General features: G+C 39.2%; 1 protein-coding gene across 1 annotated transcript in view; it reads right to left on the minus strand.

Annotated features, from left to right (window-relative positions):
* PDZD8 (PDZ domain containing 8) overlaps positions 1–17,572 on the minus strand; it is a 61,576-nt gene that overhangs the window by 42,315 nt on the left and 1,689 nt on the right. Inside the window, exon 2 of the mRNA XM_090278668.1 lies at positions 2,514–2,639. Within this exon, the coding sequence (XP_090134794.1) occupies positions 2,514–2,639 (126 nt within the window). The remainder of the gene's footprint in view (positions 1–2,513; positions 2,640–17,572) is intronic.

The following is a 17,572-nucleotide window of genomic DNA, read 5'->3' on the forward strand; positions in this document are numbered from 1 at the left end:
GATGGGTAGATGAATAAGTAGACAGGAATTAACGACAGCAGAGTCAAGAAATTTTGTGCAAAATTGCTCTTTAGATGTTTAGAAGTTACTATAGTTATTTTGGAAAAGGTATTCCAGTAAGTATAATTCTGATGCTTGTGGATTTATAAGAAAATTCACTAAAAGAAAAAATAAAGCATCAGTTCAAAATTTCCCTTGACATAGGCCACTTGAGAAATGTTCTAAATAGCCCTGGCTGGTGTGGCTCCACAGACTGAGTGCCAGCCTGAGAATCAAAGGGTCGCTGGTTCGATTCCCAGTCAGGTCATATGCCTAGGCTAGAGGCCAAGTCCCCATTTGGGGGCGCATGAAAGGCAACCATACATCAATGTTTCTCTCTCTTTCTCCCTCCCTTCCCCTCTAAAAATAAATAAAACATTTAAAAAGAAAAAAAAAAGAAATATGTCCTAAATAGTAATATAACTAACCCAAATTAAATTACATATTTAATACTTAGCCTTACCATAGCGTATTACCTCAGCAACTTCAAATTCAGACTTGTGTAGAGCCATGTTTTATTGTATGTCATTTTGCTATACACTGAAGTTCCTTTTTATAAAATGTACAGTATATTTAGCCTTTGATAAAAGAATTCCTTTTCAACCAGTTTTCTGACAGAATGGTGCACAATAATGAGTCACTCCAAGACAAACAACAAAAAAAATTGGCATATAATTAAGATACTCACAATTAACCTAATTATGAGCAGGGACACAAAAATATTGGGTACAAAAACATAAGCTTTGTACTAAAGCACTTGTTTTTATGATGAGTTGGAAATAAAAATAGAAGCGATAAGTATTAAATAAGTGGTACAAACAAGTGTCATAGAAATGTAGCACAAGGACAGTATACCTGCACTTGGAATGATTAGGAGACACATTAAGGATGTAGCTTTTGAGGTGAAACAAGAAAGGCTGGTTTCCAGGAGAAGAAAACGGGGCAGGGCCTTCAGCAGAGAATCACCAAGGGCTTGGTACTTGCAACTAAGTACTAGCTTTAAGGCAGGCATGGGCGACTGTGCTCATCTGTGCGCCCAATCCAGCTTGCTGCTTGCTTTGTATGGCCTGTGGGCTATCAGTGGTCTTTACATTTTTTAATGATTAAAAAAAAAAGTATTTCCTGACACAAGAATCATGGCATTCATTATACAGGTTTACAAACACATGTCCACGTCACACCCACTTGTTTACCTGTTGCCTATCTCTGACTGCGCTTACACTACGAGGCAGAGCTGGGTGGTTGCAAGAGACCATGTGAATCAAAAAATCTAAAATATTTACAATCTGGCCCTTCAGAGAAAGGGATTGCCAACCTCTTGCCTTGGGGAGACCGCTGTGGCTCAAGTACTGTGAGTGAGGGACTGGGCAGAGAAAGAAGCTAGGAAGGTAAGAGGGGCATGGAAGGCCTGGCCAAGATATGAGTCTGTATTCTAAGAGCAATGGAGAAGACACTGAGGAACATTAAGTAAGAGAGTGACGATCAGATATGCATTTTGAAAAGCTCATCCTGGTCGTTACACTCGTAACCAGTGTTAGGAAGCAAGTGCTGATGAAGAAGGGGCTCTGTCATCTAACGCAAGTAACGTCACAGGGTGACGGGGGTAGTCATGACCTAGCCTGTAAAGAGGTTTATCCCAACCTTCAGCACGCCCTGCCCCTTGCTCTTGTACATCTGGGTTAACACACCTTTGAATGCCAGAGTAACCCTCTTTTTTAGACCACCCAGAGGCATAACCACCTTTAAGGCGGCATACGAGTATGATCTTGTGGACTATTCCCAACCTTGTTTTCTTCCAACTTCATGTAATCTTTCTTACATTCCCTCCTTAATTCCAACTGTATAAAGGACAACGTAAAACTGTCATTCTCTGGAGCATCTGAGATATTACTTCTGGCATGTCGTTAGTTTGGCTCAAATAAACACATAAAAATTCTCTACAGGTTTGGATGTTCTTATGTCAACATAAGTGAAAAAGACTAGGGCAGTGAGTAATTCAGAGTAGGAACACAGCTTAGACTATGGAGCTGGTAAAGTAAAATAAGGAGGCTGGGCAAGATTGTATCTGAGATCCCTTCAGAAAGCTCTAAAATTTTAAGAATCAAGTCTGATTTTTCTACTTTCCAGGGTATTTTCAATGATCACAAACAATTCTCAAAACTGTTATTCTATGAACAGTCCTTCTGTAGGTAGGGAGTCAGAGGTACCAACAGAGCATCATGCACATAAAAATTCTGGGAATTACCGAAGAATAGATCACCTCCTCTCCTGCCTTTAAAAGCTTTCTAAAATATGGTTTATATATTTTTGCAAGCTGGAAAGGACTACTTTTATGAAATGTACAATTAAAGAATTTACAGATAATACAATATAGATTAACACAGAGAGGGAATATACGCAAATATTGTAGTGCTTAAGCACATTTCATGCACTCTCTTTCCCAGAATGTAGTAATGACAAAACAAAGAACGTACCTGCTACATTCTAACAATGTAACTTTAAGGCGGCCTTCAGTAAGTGCCCACTGTTGAATATGGATATGCTCTTCTTCATCTTCCTCAAATCCTTGCAAGGTTTGAAATGGAAAAAATGGCTTAAACCTGAAAAGGTAAAGAGAGGTCTAAATTTCTGAATAATACATACCACAGTTTAAAGCATAATAACAAAGTCTACCCAGAGGAAAATAACACAGAAGAGAACACCTAATACTGCAGGTGCCCAACGAAACCAATGCTTGCTACATGCCCCATAACGGGCAGCAAATGGTGCCTTCTCTGTGGCACCCAGGCCTCCTGGTTTGGGGGCATGCCCTCACTGGCAAGGCAGGACACTTAGAACAAAGAAAAAGAAAATCCAGAGGTCACCAGGTGGCCCTGAAACTTCAGGGGCGGGCAGGAGAGATTCTTTCTGGACCAGACAGGAAGAGCGTTCCTACTATACAGGACCAAAATTCAGAATGCACTATTCTGTGGAACCAATATAATTGACAGACTAGTCCCCTCACATACCCAGAAGATATCACGCATATTCCTGCTGTTGAAAAGAACGGACAGGTCCCCACTGGCATCACTTTGCTAGGCCCCACCAAGACTTAATACCTAACTTTTCAAAGGTAATTTCATCCCCTCCTAGGAGTGAAATTTTAAATCAATCAGTCTGCAATTTCCTAGTCACAACATTATTGAGATAATTTGCCGAATAAGACCTCCAGGGTCCCGAAGAGAAGGTGTCCTTGCCTGAAATATTTCACTCGAAACATCCTTGTTGTAATCTTTTTCTGCCTATAAAGACCTTCCATTTTGTATAATTCCTCCGACTACCTTTCTATTTGCGAGAGTGGATACTGCAGATTCATGAACGCAGCCAGTTAGGTCTCTGCACTCAGCTGGTTGAATTTTTGTTCTTTCACAGTACCAGCTGGGGGTTTTCCGGCTCCTCAGAGCCTCTCCAAACCTAAACACCTTCTCTAATGGGCGTTAGGTCCCAGATCATAGCAGACCCCAGCCCTCCCTCTGCTCCTCTTCATCCTGCAGTCACTGACTGCTGCTGCGTTTGTGCCTTGAGATCTCAAATGTGACCTGGTCCCAAATTTGTCTGTACCCCTCACACGCCCACTGCTCAGGACTCAAATTATTTGTTGAGCTGACTAATAACTCAACACTAAAAATGAAATAGCATTTGGAAAATATTAAAGCCCCCTACAATTTATACTGAAATATTGTACATTGAGAGAGGAAAAATACTGTTCTATGGTTTCCAAAACAACAGAATTAAAGAAAAAACTTCTTTAGGGAAAGAAATAAGTATATAGACAATGCTTGGTGCTTTTCTCTGCATCTGGACTAGATGAAAAACAGGAAGCCCCGTTCAGTTTCTCAATTTGCATTTGAAGTCATCTGATTCAGAAAGACTGGCACCAAGTTTTTGAAAGGAAAAAAATTAGGAACTAAGTCTATCATGTTAATACAACGCGGTGGCTGAGTGCTTTTAACACATAAGCCTTATGGCTCCTGGAGAACATATTACTCTGTCACTCTGGAAAAAATTTAAAACGTCACTATGTACATTAGCAACTCTGAATAAAATAATCCAAGTTTGTTAAATCACAGCTGCTTTATGAATCATCTTTTCTTATCAAGTATAAAGTTAAAATTCAATAAAACTTCTCACAGGTATGTGACTTCAACGTTATAGGGGGTACAGCCTAATTTGGGTTTATTGATGCTTCTGGGGGATATTTGTTAAAAGTGTTTATAAAATCAGAAGAATATATCCCATTTTAAAGTAACACTAAATAATTGGATAAAGCTACTTGTTCAGCAAGCAGATAAAGAGAATCCACACATTCACACTCTCTAAGAACGCTTGGTTTTTAGAACTTTTAAGTCCAAGCCTTTAAGCACCCCGACCCCTAACGGAACCAAAACAACGAAGCACACCAGTTCTACGTCTTCACATCCCACCACATTATTCCTCCTTAGAATTTCTGAGCCTGCGTCTCCTGTTAACTTAGCAACTTAAAAATGTCACTGTTCTCTCACTCAAGTCCCCAGAAAACTAGACTTCTTTAACAAGCTACTCATACGTCCTCCTATAGAGAACTTAAAGCACTGACCCAGGAAGACCAGCTCCTAAGATAACAGCATGTGGACCTCCGAAGACTCACTCCCCTGTGAAACCGGTGAAAAGTATGAAAACAAAACAGAAGCAAAAACATGTAAAGCCCGTGAAATGGCCCTAACGGCAAACCACAAATGAAGAAACTTCTACTTAAGAAAATCTACAAAAGTTTGGTAAGAAAGGTGAGAGCCCATAGTATCTGAACCAAGACTGCTCACTGCTCCTTCCAGAAACTCAGCGAGAAAGGGATTCCACTTAAGACGGCTGCAGCCAGGGACACAGGCTGCCTGGCCCCCTGGCCCCTAAAGAGGGCTTTCTTCCTGGGAGGAGCAGGACGGCAGTGTTTCACATCTGGCCCTCAACTTCCTATGACAGAGGCGAAGTTCCAGGGAAGTACGATCAAGACACAGGAACTCACTTTGATTCAGCCCCCATTCGTGTGGAATGAAGACTCTAACCTTGGCTTTAGCACACTGAGATTACCTGTCCTTGCTCTGGCTCATGACACAATGGTTCTATGCCAAGAAAGGCAAGCCAGGAAGACCTCAGGTTGCTGCCATCCCCACCCCACCTTCACCTAGCACCCAGCTACTAAACAAAGAAGCTTGCCATTCTTCCCACTCCTAGCTCCAGAGCCCTAGCTCAAAAATTGGGCTGTGGGGAAGAATAGGAATGAAAGGCAGGCCCTAAAACAGCTCCTAATCTCTTCCCAAAGGAACTAACTTCACTTACAACAGAACACCGAGAGGTTCAAACCTAAGGGTACTCTCAGGAACAATGGCAGTGAAATGCAATTGGGATGCAGGATTTAACTTATACATCACCATAAAGGCTGCGCAGTTTACAACAGCAAACCAGAAAATAAGACAGCTGGAAGCAGCTTTGCTGGGGTCAGAACAAATATTAAACACTGATCTCAGAAACTATTCCTTCCAAGGATCCGCAATTCCATTGGCTTGGTTTGTAGAACAATTTATGCTTCGGGGCATAAAACAATAGGCAAAAAGTTAAGAGACTTAACGTGGCATGGGGTGGACTTCTCTAAAGTAAAGCAGGCAATCACTGAAAAAAAAAAAAACAAAAAAAAACAAATAATAAACCCAGGAGAGAGGGGCCAGTACCCGGAGCTGCTACAATATGTTATCTAAACTATTTGGTTTCCAACAAAAATTATGAGGCATGCAAAGAAACAGGAAAGCATGACCAGGAAGACAGGAAAAAAACCACACAAAACAACAGGCAACACAAACTGCCAGTGAGACTGACCAGGTGTTTGGTTTTATAAAAAGACTTCAAAGTAGCTATTACAACTATATTCACAAAAATTTTAATAAAATTTATTTTAAAAAGAACCAAGTAGGAATTCTGGAGTTCAAGAGTATAATAACTGAAAAAATTCACTGGAAGGGCTTTCAACAGTAGATATGAACTGGCCAAAGAATTAGTAATTTGAAGATTCTCAGCTCAACAGAGGTTATGCGAGTCAAAGAATAATGAGGGAAAAAAAGAATGAAGAAAATGAGCTTCAGAGAAGTGTAGGATGCCATTAAGTACTCCAACAGACACATAATGAGAGTGCCAGGGGCAAGGAAAGAAAGAAGGATAGAGGAGCAGAAAAGATATGCAAAGAAATGACATAGGTAGCTGGTAAGCCCCAACGCCACAAATTATACGATCCCATTTATACGGAAGTCCAGAGCAGACAGAAAGCAAACCAGGGGTTGCTTAGGGTAGGGGTAGCGTGTGGGTTAGGAGGATGATGGCTGAAAGGTGTGGGGTTGTCTTCCGAGGTGATAAAAATGTCCTAAAATTGACTGCGACGATGGCTGCATGTATCTGTGAAGATACTAAAAACCACTGTACTGTAAGCTTTAAATAGGGGAATTGTGTAGAATACGAATTATATCTCCATAAAGCTGTTTAAGACGATCCAACCCAGTGACCCAGAAATTATTTTTCTTGTCATTGCTTTGATTTGTAAATGTTTGGTTAAACTGTCTGATTACACAAGAAACAAAATCACAAGTAACACAGTTCCATTAGAATAACTTACAGCCCCTTTAAAGGCGATGAAAACAAAGGTGTATTAAGTGGCAGCCATAACTGGCACTGACAGTATAAAGCACTTACCGTAGGCCCCCTAGCCCGTGGCTTCACTTTCCACGGTTTCAGTTACCCGCAGCCTACCGTGGTCCAAAAATACTAAACGCAAAATTCCGGAAATAAACAATTCCTAAGTTCTGAATTGTGCATTGTTCTGAGTGGAGTGATAAAACCTCATGCTGTCTTGCTCCCTTTGTCCAGCAGACACACTGGCTACGCTCCCTGTCTCAGTGACCAGACAGACCGTGGAGGTACCGCAGTGCTTGCGTTCAAGTAACCCTTATTTTACTTACTAATGGTCCCAAAGGAAGAGAGCAGTGATGTTGGCAGATCAAATATGCCAAAAGGAAGCCATAAAGTGCTTCCTGTAAGTCAAAAGGTTAAAGTTATTAACTTAATAAGGAAAGAAAAGAAGTCACATGCTGAGGTTGCTAACATCTGTAGTAAGAACAAATCCTCTATGTGTGAAATCGTGAAGGAAAAAGAAATTTGTACTAGTTTTGCAGTCACACCTAGTTTTGCAAGTATAGCCACAGTGAATGTTAAGGGTTTAGTGAAGACGGAAAAGGCATTAAACTTTATCACAGCTGTGTATGTGTAGGAAAAACAGTGTATGTGGTGTTTGGTGCTACCTGCAGTTTCAGGCATCCCCTGGGGGCCTTGGAACATATCCCCCATGAATAAGTGGGGGACTACTGTATTTGCTCACTTAATCCTTACAAGAACCCCCAAACTAAAGGCACATTGTACATAAGGAAACAGTTTGAGAGGTCTCACAGATACTAGACACTGAAGCCAAAGCTGGAAACTACATCAGTCTTCTGGGGCTGCCATGACAGAATATCCCAGACGGGGTGGCTTAAAAATCAGTAATTTATTTTCTTACAGTTTCAGAGGCTAGAAGTCCAAGATCAAGGTGCCAGGACAGCAGGTTTCCAGTGAGGCCTTGCTCCTTGACTTGTAGACAGCCATATTCGTGCTGTATCCTCTCATGACTTTTTTCTCTACACACATACTCCTGATGTTTATCCTTTTCTTAGGACACCAGTCCGAATGAATTAGGATGCCATTCTTATGGCTTCATTTGACCTTAATTGCCTTCTTAAAGGCCCTCTCAAATACAATTACATTAAGGGTTAGGACTACAAGATATGAATTTTGAAGGACCCAATTCAGTTCGCAAGAGAACTCAAATGTAACTCCAGAGCCTGGTCTGTAGTCCCTGAGGCTGATTTGATTACCACTCTGTTTTCTGCTGGAGCATATACTCTAAGCCCAATTTGAAGGTACCTGACAAGGATACTCATGGTTTTCCATATATTATTATTGTGCTTGACCCTCACAGTAACATGGTGATGTATGGTTGCAGATCATTTCATTTCACAACGATAAGTAAACAGGTTCAGAGAGAACAAAGAGTCTGCTGGAGACTGCATCCTTTATTAAAAAGTTACAAGATATGTATGATATATGCCAGCAAAATGAAGGCATAAGGCAAGAAAGAAGAAAGTAATCCAGAAAACAGTGGATCCAAGTCAAGAAAGCAGTGATACTCTAAACCCAGAGGACAGGTGTGTGGCAAGCCAAGAGGAAAGCCCAGTTTGGGGCAGGTGATGAAAGGTTCCAGGAAGACCTGCAGGAAATAAGGGGAATGAGTAGAATAGGCAGAAGGAAAATAAGCAGAGGTTAATTTTCCAATTAAATCTTGAAAATTTAGTTAAAGCAATTAGGAAAGAGAATTTAAAAAATTCAAACTTGACTCTAGGAATGTATTGCTTTGAATGGCACAAAGATTTTGAATTAGGAATATAGAGAAGAAATCATAGATCTGCTAACATTCATCGAGTACATACCATGTGAAAGGCATTACATTTATTAATTCTCAAAATAACTCCACAATATAAGTACTCTACTTAATCTCCATTTTGTAGACGAAGAAACTGAGACACAGAGAGGTTGAATAACTCGCTCAAGGTCACACAAGCTGGTAAGTGGTGGAGCCAAGCTTAGAATGGCAGTGTGGCTCCAAAATCTGTGCTCTTAATCACTGCCTCTTAAAAGCTGTTAAAAACAGAAACAGTTATTATACAAATTGTTGCTTCTGAAGAGTGTGATTGAGGGGAAGAAAGCAGAGGGTTTGAAGGTAAGTGCTGGTTTTCATTTTAAGTCCTCCTGTAATATTTATTTTTTAATCTGATATTTAAATTATGTACATTAACCAAAATGAAAAAACAGACTGCACCAAATGTCAAAGAGGATGTGAAACTGCTAGTGTCAGCCATTATAACTACTTTGAAAACTATGTGGCAATATCAACTAAACTGAATAGATGCATAACCAATGACCCAACAATCCCACTCCTAGATATATCCAATAGAAATGGGTATGAACGTTCACCAAAAGATGTGTGTAAGAATACTCATGCCTGAAACCCATATATTTTGTTAACCAGTGTCACCCCAATAAAGAATATTCATAACGGCACTAATCCAACTGCCCATCAATAATAGACAGAATAAACTGAAGGACATTCACACAGTGGAACACTCTAGAGCAAATATAATACACAAACCACATCTATACTCAATGAATTTATCAACTACATCTCTACACACAATACACATGGATTAATCTCACAAACATATTATTAAGCTAAAGAAGCTAGAAAAACAATGGTACATACAGAAAACTCAATTTATAGAAAGCTCAAAAGGAGGCAGAAACAACAACAAACCCAAAAGCAACGGTGGCAGAAGTCAGGACAGGAGTGGTAGCGAGTGGGTGACAGGAGGGGCTTCCCTGGTTGTTGGCAATATTCTATTGCTTGTTCTGAATACTGCTCTATTCACTTGGTACAAATTCATTGAACTGAATTTTTAGTTATACTTTAGTAAAAGTTTAAAAGAAAAACACTTAATTTAAAAATGTGAATAACTTTGGTAATATTAAAAGAATATGTAATTAAATTTTACACTTTTGTAAGAGTAGCTAAGCCTTCTCATATGTGGATCCAAGAGAATCTTTTTTTAAATAATTTTATTGATTACGCTATTACAGTTGTCCCAATTTTTCTCCCTTCGCCTGTGTCCACCTGGTACCCCCATTCCCTCTGGCAATCCCCCCTACTTCGTTCATGTCTGTGGGTCATGCATATGTTACCTGGCTACTCCATTTCCTATACTGTTCGTAACATCCCCATCTATTCTGTACCTACCAATTTGTACTTCTTATTCCCTGCACCTTTCCCCCAATTCTTCCCCTTCCTCCTCCCAGCTGATAACCCTCCAAATAATCTCCATATCTATGATTCTGTTTCTGTTCTGCTTGTTTGCTTTTTAGACTCAATTGTTTATAGTTGTGAATCTGTTGCTATTTTAATGTTCATAGTTTTGATCTTCTTTTTCTTAAATAAGTCCCTTTAACATTTCATGTAATAATGGCTTGGTGATGATGAACTACTTTAGCTTTACCTCGTCTGGGGAGTACTTTATCTGCTCTTCAATTCTAAATAATAGCTTTGTTGGATAGAGTAATCCAGGTTACAGGTCCTTGCTTTTCATGACTTAGAATACTTCTTGCCAGTCCCTTCTTGCCTGCGAAGTTTCTTTTGAGAAATCAGCTGACAGTCTTATGGGAACTCTTCTGTAGGTAACTCTCTGCTTTTCTCTTGCTGCTTTTAAGATCCTCTCTTTATTTTTAGCCTTTGGTGTTTTAATTAGGATGTGTCTTGGAGTGGGTCTCCTTGTGTCCATCTTGTTTGGGTCTCTCTGTGCTTCCTGGACTTGCCTATTTCCTTCACCAAATTAGGGAAGTTTTCTTTCATTATTTTTTAAAATAACTTTTCAATTTCTTGCTCCTTCTTTTCTCCTCCCAGCACCCCTATGATTTGAATGTTGGTACGTTTGAAGTTGTCCTAGAGGCTCCTTAGACTATCCTTGGCTTTTTTTATTTTTTGGATTCTTTTTTCTTCCAGCTGCTCTGATTGAATTTATTTTCTTTCTTACGTTCCAAATCATTGATTTGATTCTCAGCTTCATCCACTCTACTGTTGGTTCCCTGTAAAATTTTCTTTATTTCACTTAATGTAACCTTCATTTCTGCATGTTTTTTTTTAATTTTTACTTTTTATGCTCTTTAAGAACCCAATGAATTCCTTGAGCATCCTAATAACCAGTGTTTTGAACTCTGTACCTGATGGATTGCTTATCTCCATTTTGTTTAGTTCTTTTTCTGGAGTTTTGTTCTGTTCTTTCAATTGGGCCATTTCTTTGTCCCCTAACTTTGGCAGCCTCCGTGTGTTTGTTTCTATGTATTAGGTAGAGCTGCTTTGACTCCCTGTCTTCGTAGTGTGGCCTATTGTGGAAAAGCGCACTGGTAAGTTGGATGGAGCAGAGCCTTAGGTAATTACCAGGGTGAAGCAACCCACGTGAACTAGGGTTGATGGAGTCTCTGATAATGGAGTCACCGCTCTGTAGCTCTGCGTGGGAGAGAGTTCAGAAAGGGGACAATGCCAATGCCTGGCCTCTGGAATTTTGTCTGGGAGGAAGTTTTATCAAACTGACCTTCTCACTAAATCTCTAAAGATATCGCACAATATCCTGATTCTGTCCCTTTGCTATATCTTCTGCCTACACTGTATTTCCATCCCATCTCCCTATGTCTAAAGCTAAACTGTCCTTTAACAGAGACAAAGTCATTTCTTCTCTTCAATAACTATGCTTACTTGGAAATAGAGAGACCAATCAAAGTTGGACACTCAGAGACCACAGTCTTATTTCAGGCTCAGGAATACAAATAGCATGAATATGAACAACATTACATCCTGCCTAGGAAATTAGAACAAGCAGCTATAAACAGGCAATTGGAAGTCTGTGTGGTTTTTGACTTTTTGTCTAGCAAACATAAGTGTGCTCCAAATGTTCCTAAACCAAATATAGAAACTAGATAAATCAGGTGATCATTTTCACAATGTTTCTTCACTTACTGTTCTTCAGAAGCACCTCAGTATTCTTTTAAAATGTGTTCTCTCTTGGATTTCAATGTAATTTCAAAACTTCAATTAGCCATAATTTTATGGTGCACATTATTATGTCAAGTACAGCACACTAATACAAACTAGATATAACCTAGAAAGAAAACAAAGTATAAATGGTTCAAAATACTCTTAATTTCCTGTATATATCGGTAAACCATGAGCGTAGATTTCAGATTTTCAATTTTGTCCAGACAATTCAATTAATATTACATTCAAAAGACAATTCATACACCAAGCTGCTGCACGCTTCCTAAGGTTAGTGCTGCCACATTATTTCTCCTAAGAGACTGCCTGCTCACCACTCTGATCCCCTAACTAGCCCCATAGGGTAAGCTCCTTTTCACTCTTCAAGTTCTATTTCAAAGTCACCTCCTCTCTGTAACCTGTCCCCTTCCTCTACCAACTGGTAGCTGCTTTCTCATCTGTGTTCTAAAAGCACTTTATGTACATTTCTATTATGCCACTAATCACTCTGTTTATGTGCATCTCTCTCTAGCTCTCCCCAGATCACCCCTCCTCCCAGCTGCACTGTAGACGCCAGGGGATGTCATCGGCAGTACAGAACAGTGGTTAAAAGCAGGCTCTGGAGCCAGGCAGCTGGGCTTGGAATCCCGTTCTGCCACATCCCGGCACTATGACCCTGAGCAAACTGACTGTAAGCCCGAGTTTCTTCATACGCAAAAGGAGGATAATAATTACACCTCCACCTCATAGTACTGTTATCAGGACTACATGAAATAATAAAAAGCTCTTAGCCTCCTTCACTTCTCAGGTCCTTTCTAACAAGGCAATTTAAAGAAGTGGTAAGCACACAGGTTTTAGAGTCAGTGCTTAGTTTTGAATTTTGGTTCTAATACTTACTAGCTTTGAGATGCTGGGCAAGCTACTTTAACTTCAAAAGCCTCAGTGTCTTCATCTGTAGAAGACAGTTATTGTAAGGATTGGATGAGAAGTTCATATAAGCATTTGGCACAGTGAGGTGCTCTAGAAATATTTCCCATCACAGTTTCTATTTATCTATTTTCAGGCCGATCTCCTAGGGACACGTTAGACAGCCAATGCCTTCCCTTCCACAAGGAATCATTTCAGACCTCAGCATTCACCAAGTATGATGTTCAAGGTCGTAGCTGTCTGTCTTCCTCAGATTTCACATTCCACATGGCCATAATTTCAGTCACTAGTTGGTTTTTAAAAAATTATGCTGTTGGTGAGGATATCAAATGAACAACAGGCAGTATGCCTCCCTGCCTTAAGTATCACCTTTCTACCTCAGTGTCACTAAGCTTTATGACCAAGGCTTCCATTAAGTGGAACATATTAAGAAACTGACTTACAGAAACCAATGGAGAATTGTCCTATTTATGGAATTCCTTAGTGTGCACTACGCTGACAAAGTCCATACTTGGGAAAATGATTTTAATTTCCGTACTCCTGAGAAGAAAAAAGTGCTCTGGAACAGTAATGAAACGAAGAACAAGGATAACTAATACCATTACAAAAAGCCTACCCCCACCCTTCCATACACCCTCTACCGCATAAGAGATGTTCACTTTTATCCAAACTCCTAATTCTGCACAGAACAATCAATATCTAAAATGCTCCACAATTTTCTGAAGTGGTTTTATATACGCACTAAACAAAAAGAGTGATAACAGAGGTTGCAGGTCCTTCATAATAGAACACAGCAGCTGGTGACTCAAAGGTGAGTTAATGTTAACTGATATCCTGAGCACCAGAGACCAAGTATCAAATGAGGTGCTCAAGGAACCAAAGTCATTCTCTTGACCATGCCTGATAAATCTCCCATCTTTTTATGTTCATCACCACCCATAATATGAGGGTCCCCTACCATAGCCTATGATGAGTTAAATTAAAATTTTCAGTTTCGGAAAGCTTAAAAAGAAAGGTGTGTGGGGGGGTGGGGGGGGGGCAGAAACAGGAGAACTGTCCTCAAATCCAAACTCCTTCTAGTCCTCTTTACCAGCTCCCCCAACACATGCCTTTAAGTAAGAGAATCTAAAAAGTACCACTTTATACATTTCTAGCACATCGATCAATTGCACTTTCATTTACATCCTTGATTCTCATGATTCATAACAATGTACAGCCTTATAAATCTTATATTACATATGAAGAAACTAAAGATGAGGAAGTTCAAGAGGCTTTCTACGATCACATAGTAAATGGTAGAGTCAAAACAGCAACGATCCCTGAGCTCCTTACAAAAGCAATACAATAAAGCCAACTAAAAATAATGGATCTAATATCTATGAAAGCTGACTTAGAAGTGAGGCAATAGGAGCACCTCCTTTACATACAGTAAAAGTAAGTCATCTTCAGGTTAGACAAGCAATTCTCAAATATTTTGTTCACACAATCCCAATACATTTTTAGAAATTAGTAAGAACTGCAAAGATCTGTTGTTTATATGGATCATATTTACTGGTATTTACCACATTAGAAATTTAAAATTATACCACTTTTATATATAAGAACACAAGCTCCCATTCCACAGCCATCAGGGTGATAATGTCACTACTACATCATGTAACTTCTGGAAAACTCCATAGTACACTTGTAAGAGAATGAGGGTAAAAAAGGCAATAACACTTTTATTATTAAGAGAGTAGTTTTGATTGGTAGATAACCCCAGCCCAAGGGTCTTGGGGATCCAATTGAGTCTCCAAGCCACACTTTGGAAACCACTGAGTTAGTACCAACTCTTAACTATGGCAATTCTTAAGTTCTAAATTTTAACCCATTTCTAACTACTAGATTAAAAGTAAATCTGGAAGGAAGGACTGTTTTATTTATTCCCTCTTAGCACTAACTGTCTTTGCAGGGCATAGTGCCCAGGACAAAAACGGTATCAAACATTTACTGAGTGCATTAAACCTCCTTAGAAGTCTAGTGAATGACTAGAAAACATCTTAAGTCAAAATGATTACCTCTCTACTATGGTAAAGACAACGAACAATAAAGTTTCTAATACAGAGGTCTGGTCTTCTAAAGACCAGTTTGATGTATGGACAAAAACTCCATTTCAGATATGAAGTAAGGAACAGCGAAATATCTGAACAAGAGAAATGAGAAAACGTTAATACTTAACTGTCCAGCTTTCTTATTTTTTTCTATCCAAATAAAAGCAGCAAACCTTCTTTGAAGTATAAATGATTTTTAACTTTATCTGTATTTGCTTCTCTTAGTTTATAGTTACTTAATATCAGAACTTATTAAATAAAATATTTTAAAAATTATTTGTATCTGCATATTTGCGAAAAATCCTTTCATTAAACCTATGCAAAAATAACAGAGAAGTGAATAATGGTACTTTACATTTACATAATTCTCTTCTCCAAGAACTTTAACAACTTTAGATTTTTATTTCATTCAGTCTCAAAAATAATAAGTTGCATAATTTGCCTAAGGATACACTAAATCAGCAAGTCAATAGTAATTCCAGAAATAAAATAAAATTCCTAATGATGTAATCTTACTGTTTCAGGACAAGAGGCTGAGTTACTTTCAAGAGAAACCTTAAGAGCAGAGTATCCCTAAGGCTCCAACAATTATTATCATAGTCTAGTCTTATAAATACTTGTTGACTCATGAATCCAACCCCCTGGTGCCAAGAGCAAAGTTCACCTGACCTCCACCTTGGGCCCCCCCGCCCTGCAATCTTCCAGGAAACTGGTCCCTGGCGCCAAAAGGTTGGGGACTGCTGGATTAGATGGCTAAAAAGGATAAACTAGCAAAGACTTTCTATCTGGAAACAAAATCTGCTGGATTAAAAAAGGAATGCTATGTGGGGCAGCACCCCAAGATCCCTTAAGAACAAGATGGTATAGTTTACAAGAAAGGCAGCCTGGCTTTAACAGAGCTGGATTTCACCACCTGACAGCTGAGTGACTTTAAGCAAGTTATTTAACTACTCTGAGCACCATTCCCTCAATCAATTTAAAAAATAAAGGATAAACACTACTTTAATTCTTATGATGAGAATTGTGATACATCTTAAATGTTTTAATTCACTTTCTTAGCTAAAACTGGAACCCGCTCCACGGTATCAGTAGTTTTAAACACTTCTGGCAGAATAGCTACACACACAAGAGAACTCAACACTTCCTAAAACAGTCCTTTTCATCTTCACACTTCTATCATTTTCTTTCACTAAACTAAAATTAGCTTCCTAATTACTTCAGCCCCATCGATCACATTCTAGTTTAAATCTTATTAAGTATAGCTAATTCAAATCTCACTAAGCTCTGAGGTCCCACAGAGATTGAGGCTGTTCAGTATTGCAGCCCCAGCACCTAGAACAATTAGCACATAGTAGGTGTACAATAATATTTACAGATTGAGTGATACACTTGGTGCAGTATTTACTGACTGACCATTGAAATGCCTTCTAATATAAAGAGCACATGTTTCCACATTTCTGGATGTGATCATTTAATGTTTAAGGTTTAAAAGCTGAAATATACATAACCAAACGTGTGCTGTTTTTTTAAAATCCCTTCAGATAATGTAAATGAAAGCAATTTAGTTGTATTTTAAATGGTGGTGATATTCAATGATAGATGATAGAAGTTCCTTCAAAGCAACAGACCTATTAATGGCTCCATAACTCCTATTCATAATTTCCTTCAGATTTAACTTAATTCTAAGTCTAAACTTTTAAAAACCCTCAAAATGGTATGTAATCTCACTGCCACTGTGACTATTCTGCAAATAACCTCCAAATATTATAATAAGCCAAATTTTATGATCTGAAAGTTACCCAGAAAATATCACAATCGAAGTTGTGACAGAATATAAAAAATCTGTAACTTTTCTCGTGATTTTCTGAGCAACACACTGCTATAAACCTCTCCCTGAATAAACACTAGCACTCATTTACAATTTAATCACTTATGTATGTTCTAGAGCTTAAAGAACAGGCTCCATAAACTATGTTTTACTGAACAGAACAGGAAATCAAACAGTGAACAGCCAGTTCACCATGCTCTGCAAATCTATGGAAATATTTCCATTCTCATGTAAACCTCTCCTGCCACCTGACAGTTTTAGTTTTAAACTGTTACTCTGGGCTATTAACCTAAACAAAGCATAATTAGTAAGGTAAATTTGCCACATACACAAATCAATAATCCATCCCAAACCCAAATATCAAATAGTTCTGGATTATCGGGTCCCTGCTGCTCCAGACAGATAGAAAATTAGCCATCTCCATAGAAAGGGGCGACTTCCCCTAATGAGCTCTAGGTAAGGCAAATGCCAGATGGACAAAATTTTATAATAAAGGACAACATACAAAAGGGCCAAACATCTTAATGAACACAACAGTAAAGGAGGTTGGAAAGGGAAATGAAATATTCAGCTCTTTTAGAAGAAACAGCCACATGGGACTCCTTTCTACTCCAACGACAATTCTTCCCAGACCAAAGTCTGGCCCTACAAAGCTTCCTGTTCCCTTCCACTTCTCGTATGATATGTCACACACACACACACACACACACACACACGCACGCACGCACGCACACACCCCTACCTTGTACATTACTCAGAACAGTATGCTACACACACGCGCCCCCCGCCCCTTGTACATTACTCAGAACAGTATACCACATAAAATTAAGCCACCACATACAGGGGGGCTCCGAAAAGTTCAAATCACTCCCTATCATTCAGGTCCTGTCTGCAGGGCGACTTCGGGGGCTGTGCAGGAACTGGGGCCACGGAGCGCGGGCCCAGGAGGGGCAGGGCTGGTCTGTG

Source organism: Furipterus horrens, unplaced genomic scaffold (genome assembly GCF_987537825.1).
Source record: "Furipterus horrens unplaced genomic scaffold, mFurHor1.1.pri manual_scaffold_5, whole genome shotgun sequence".
Lineage (NCBI taxonomy): Eukaryota > Metazoa > Chordata > Mammalia > Chiroptera > Furipteridae > Furipterus > Furipterus horrens.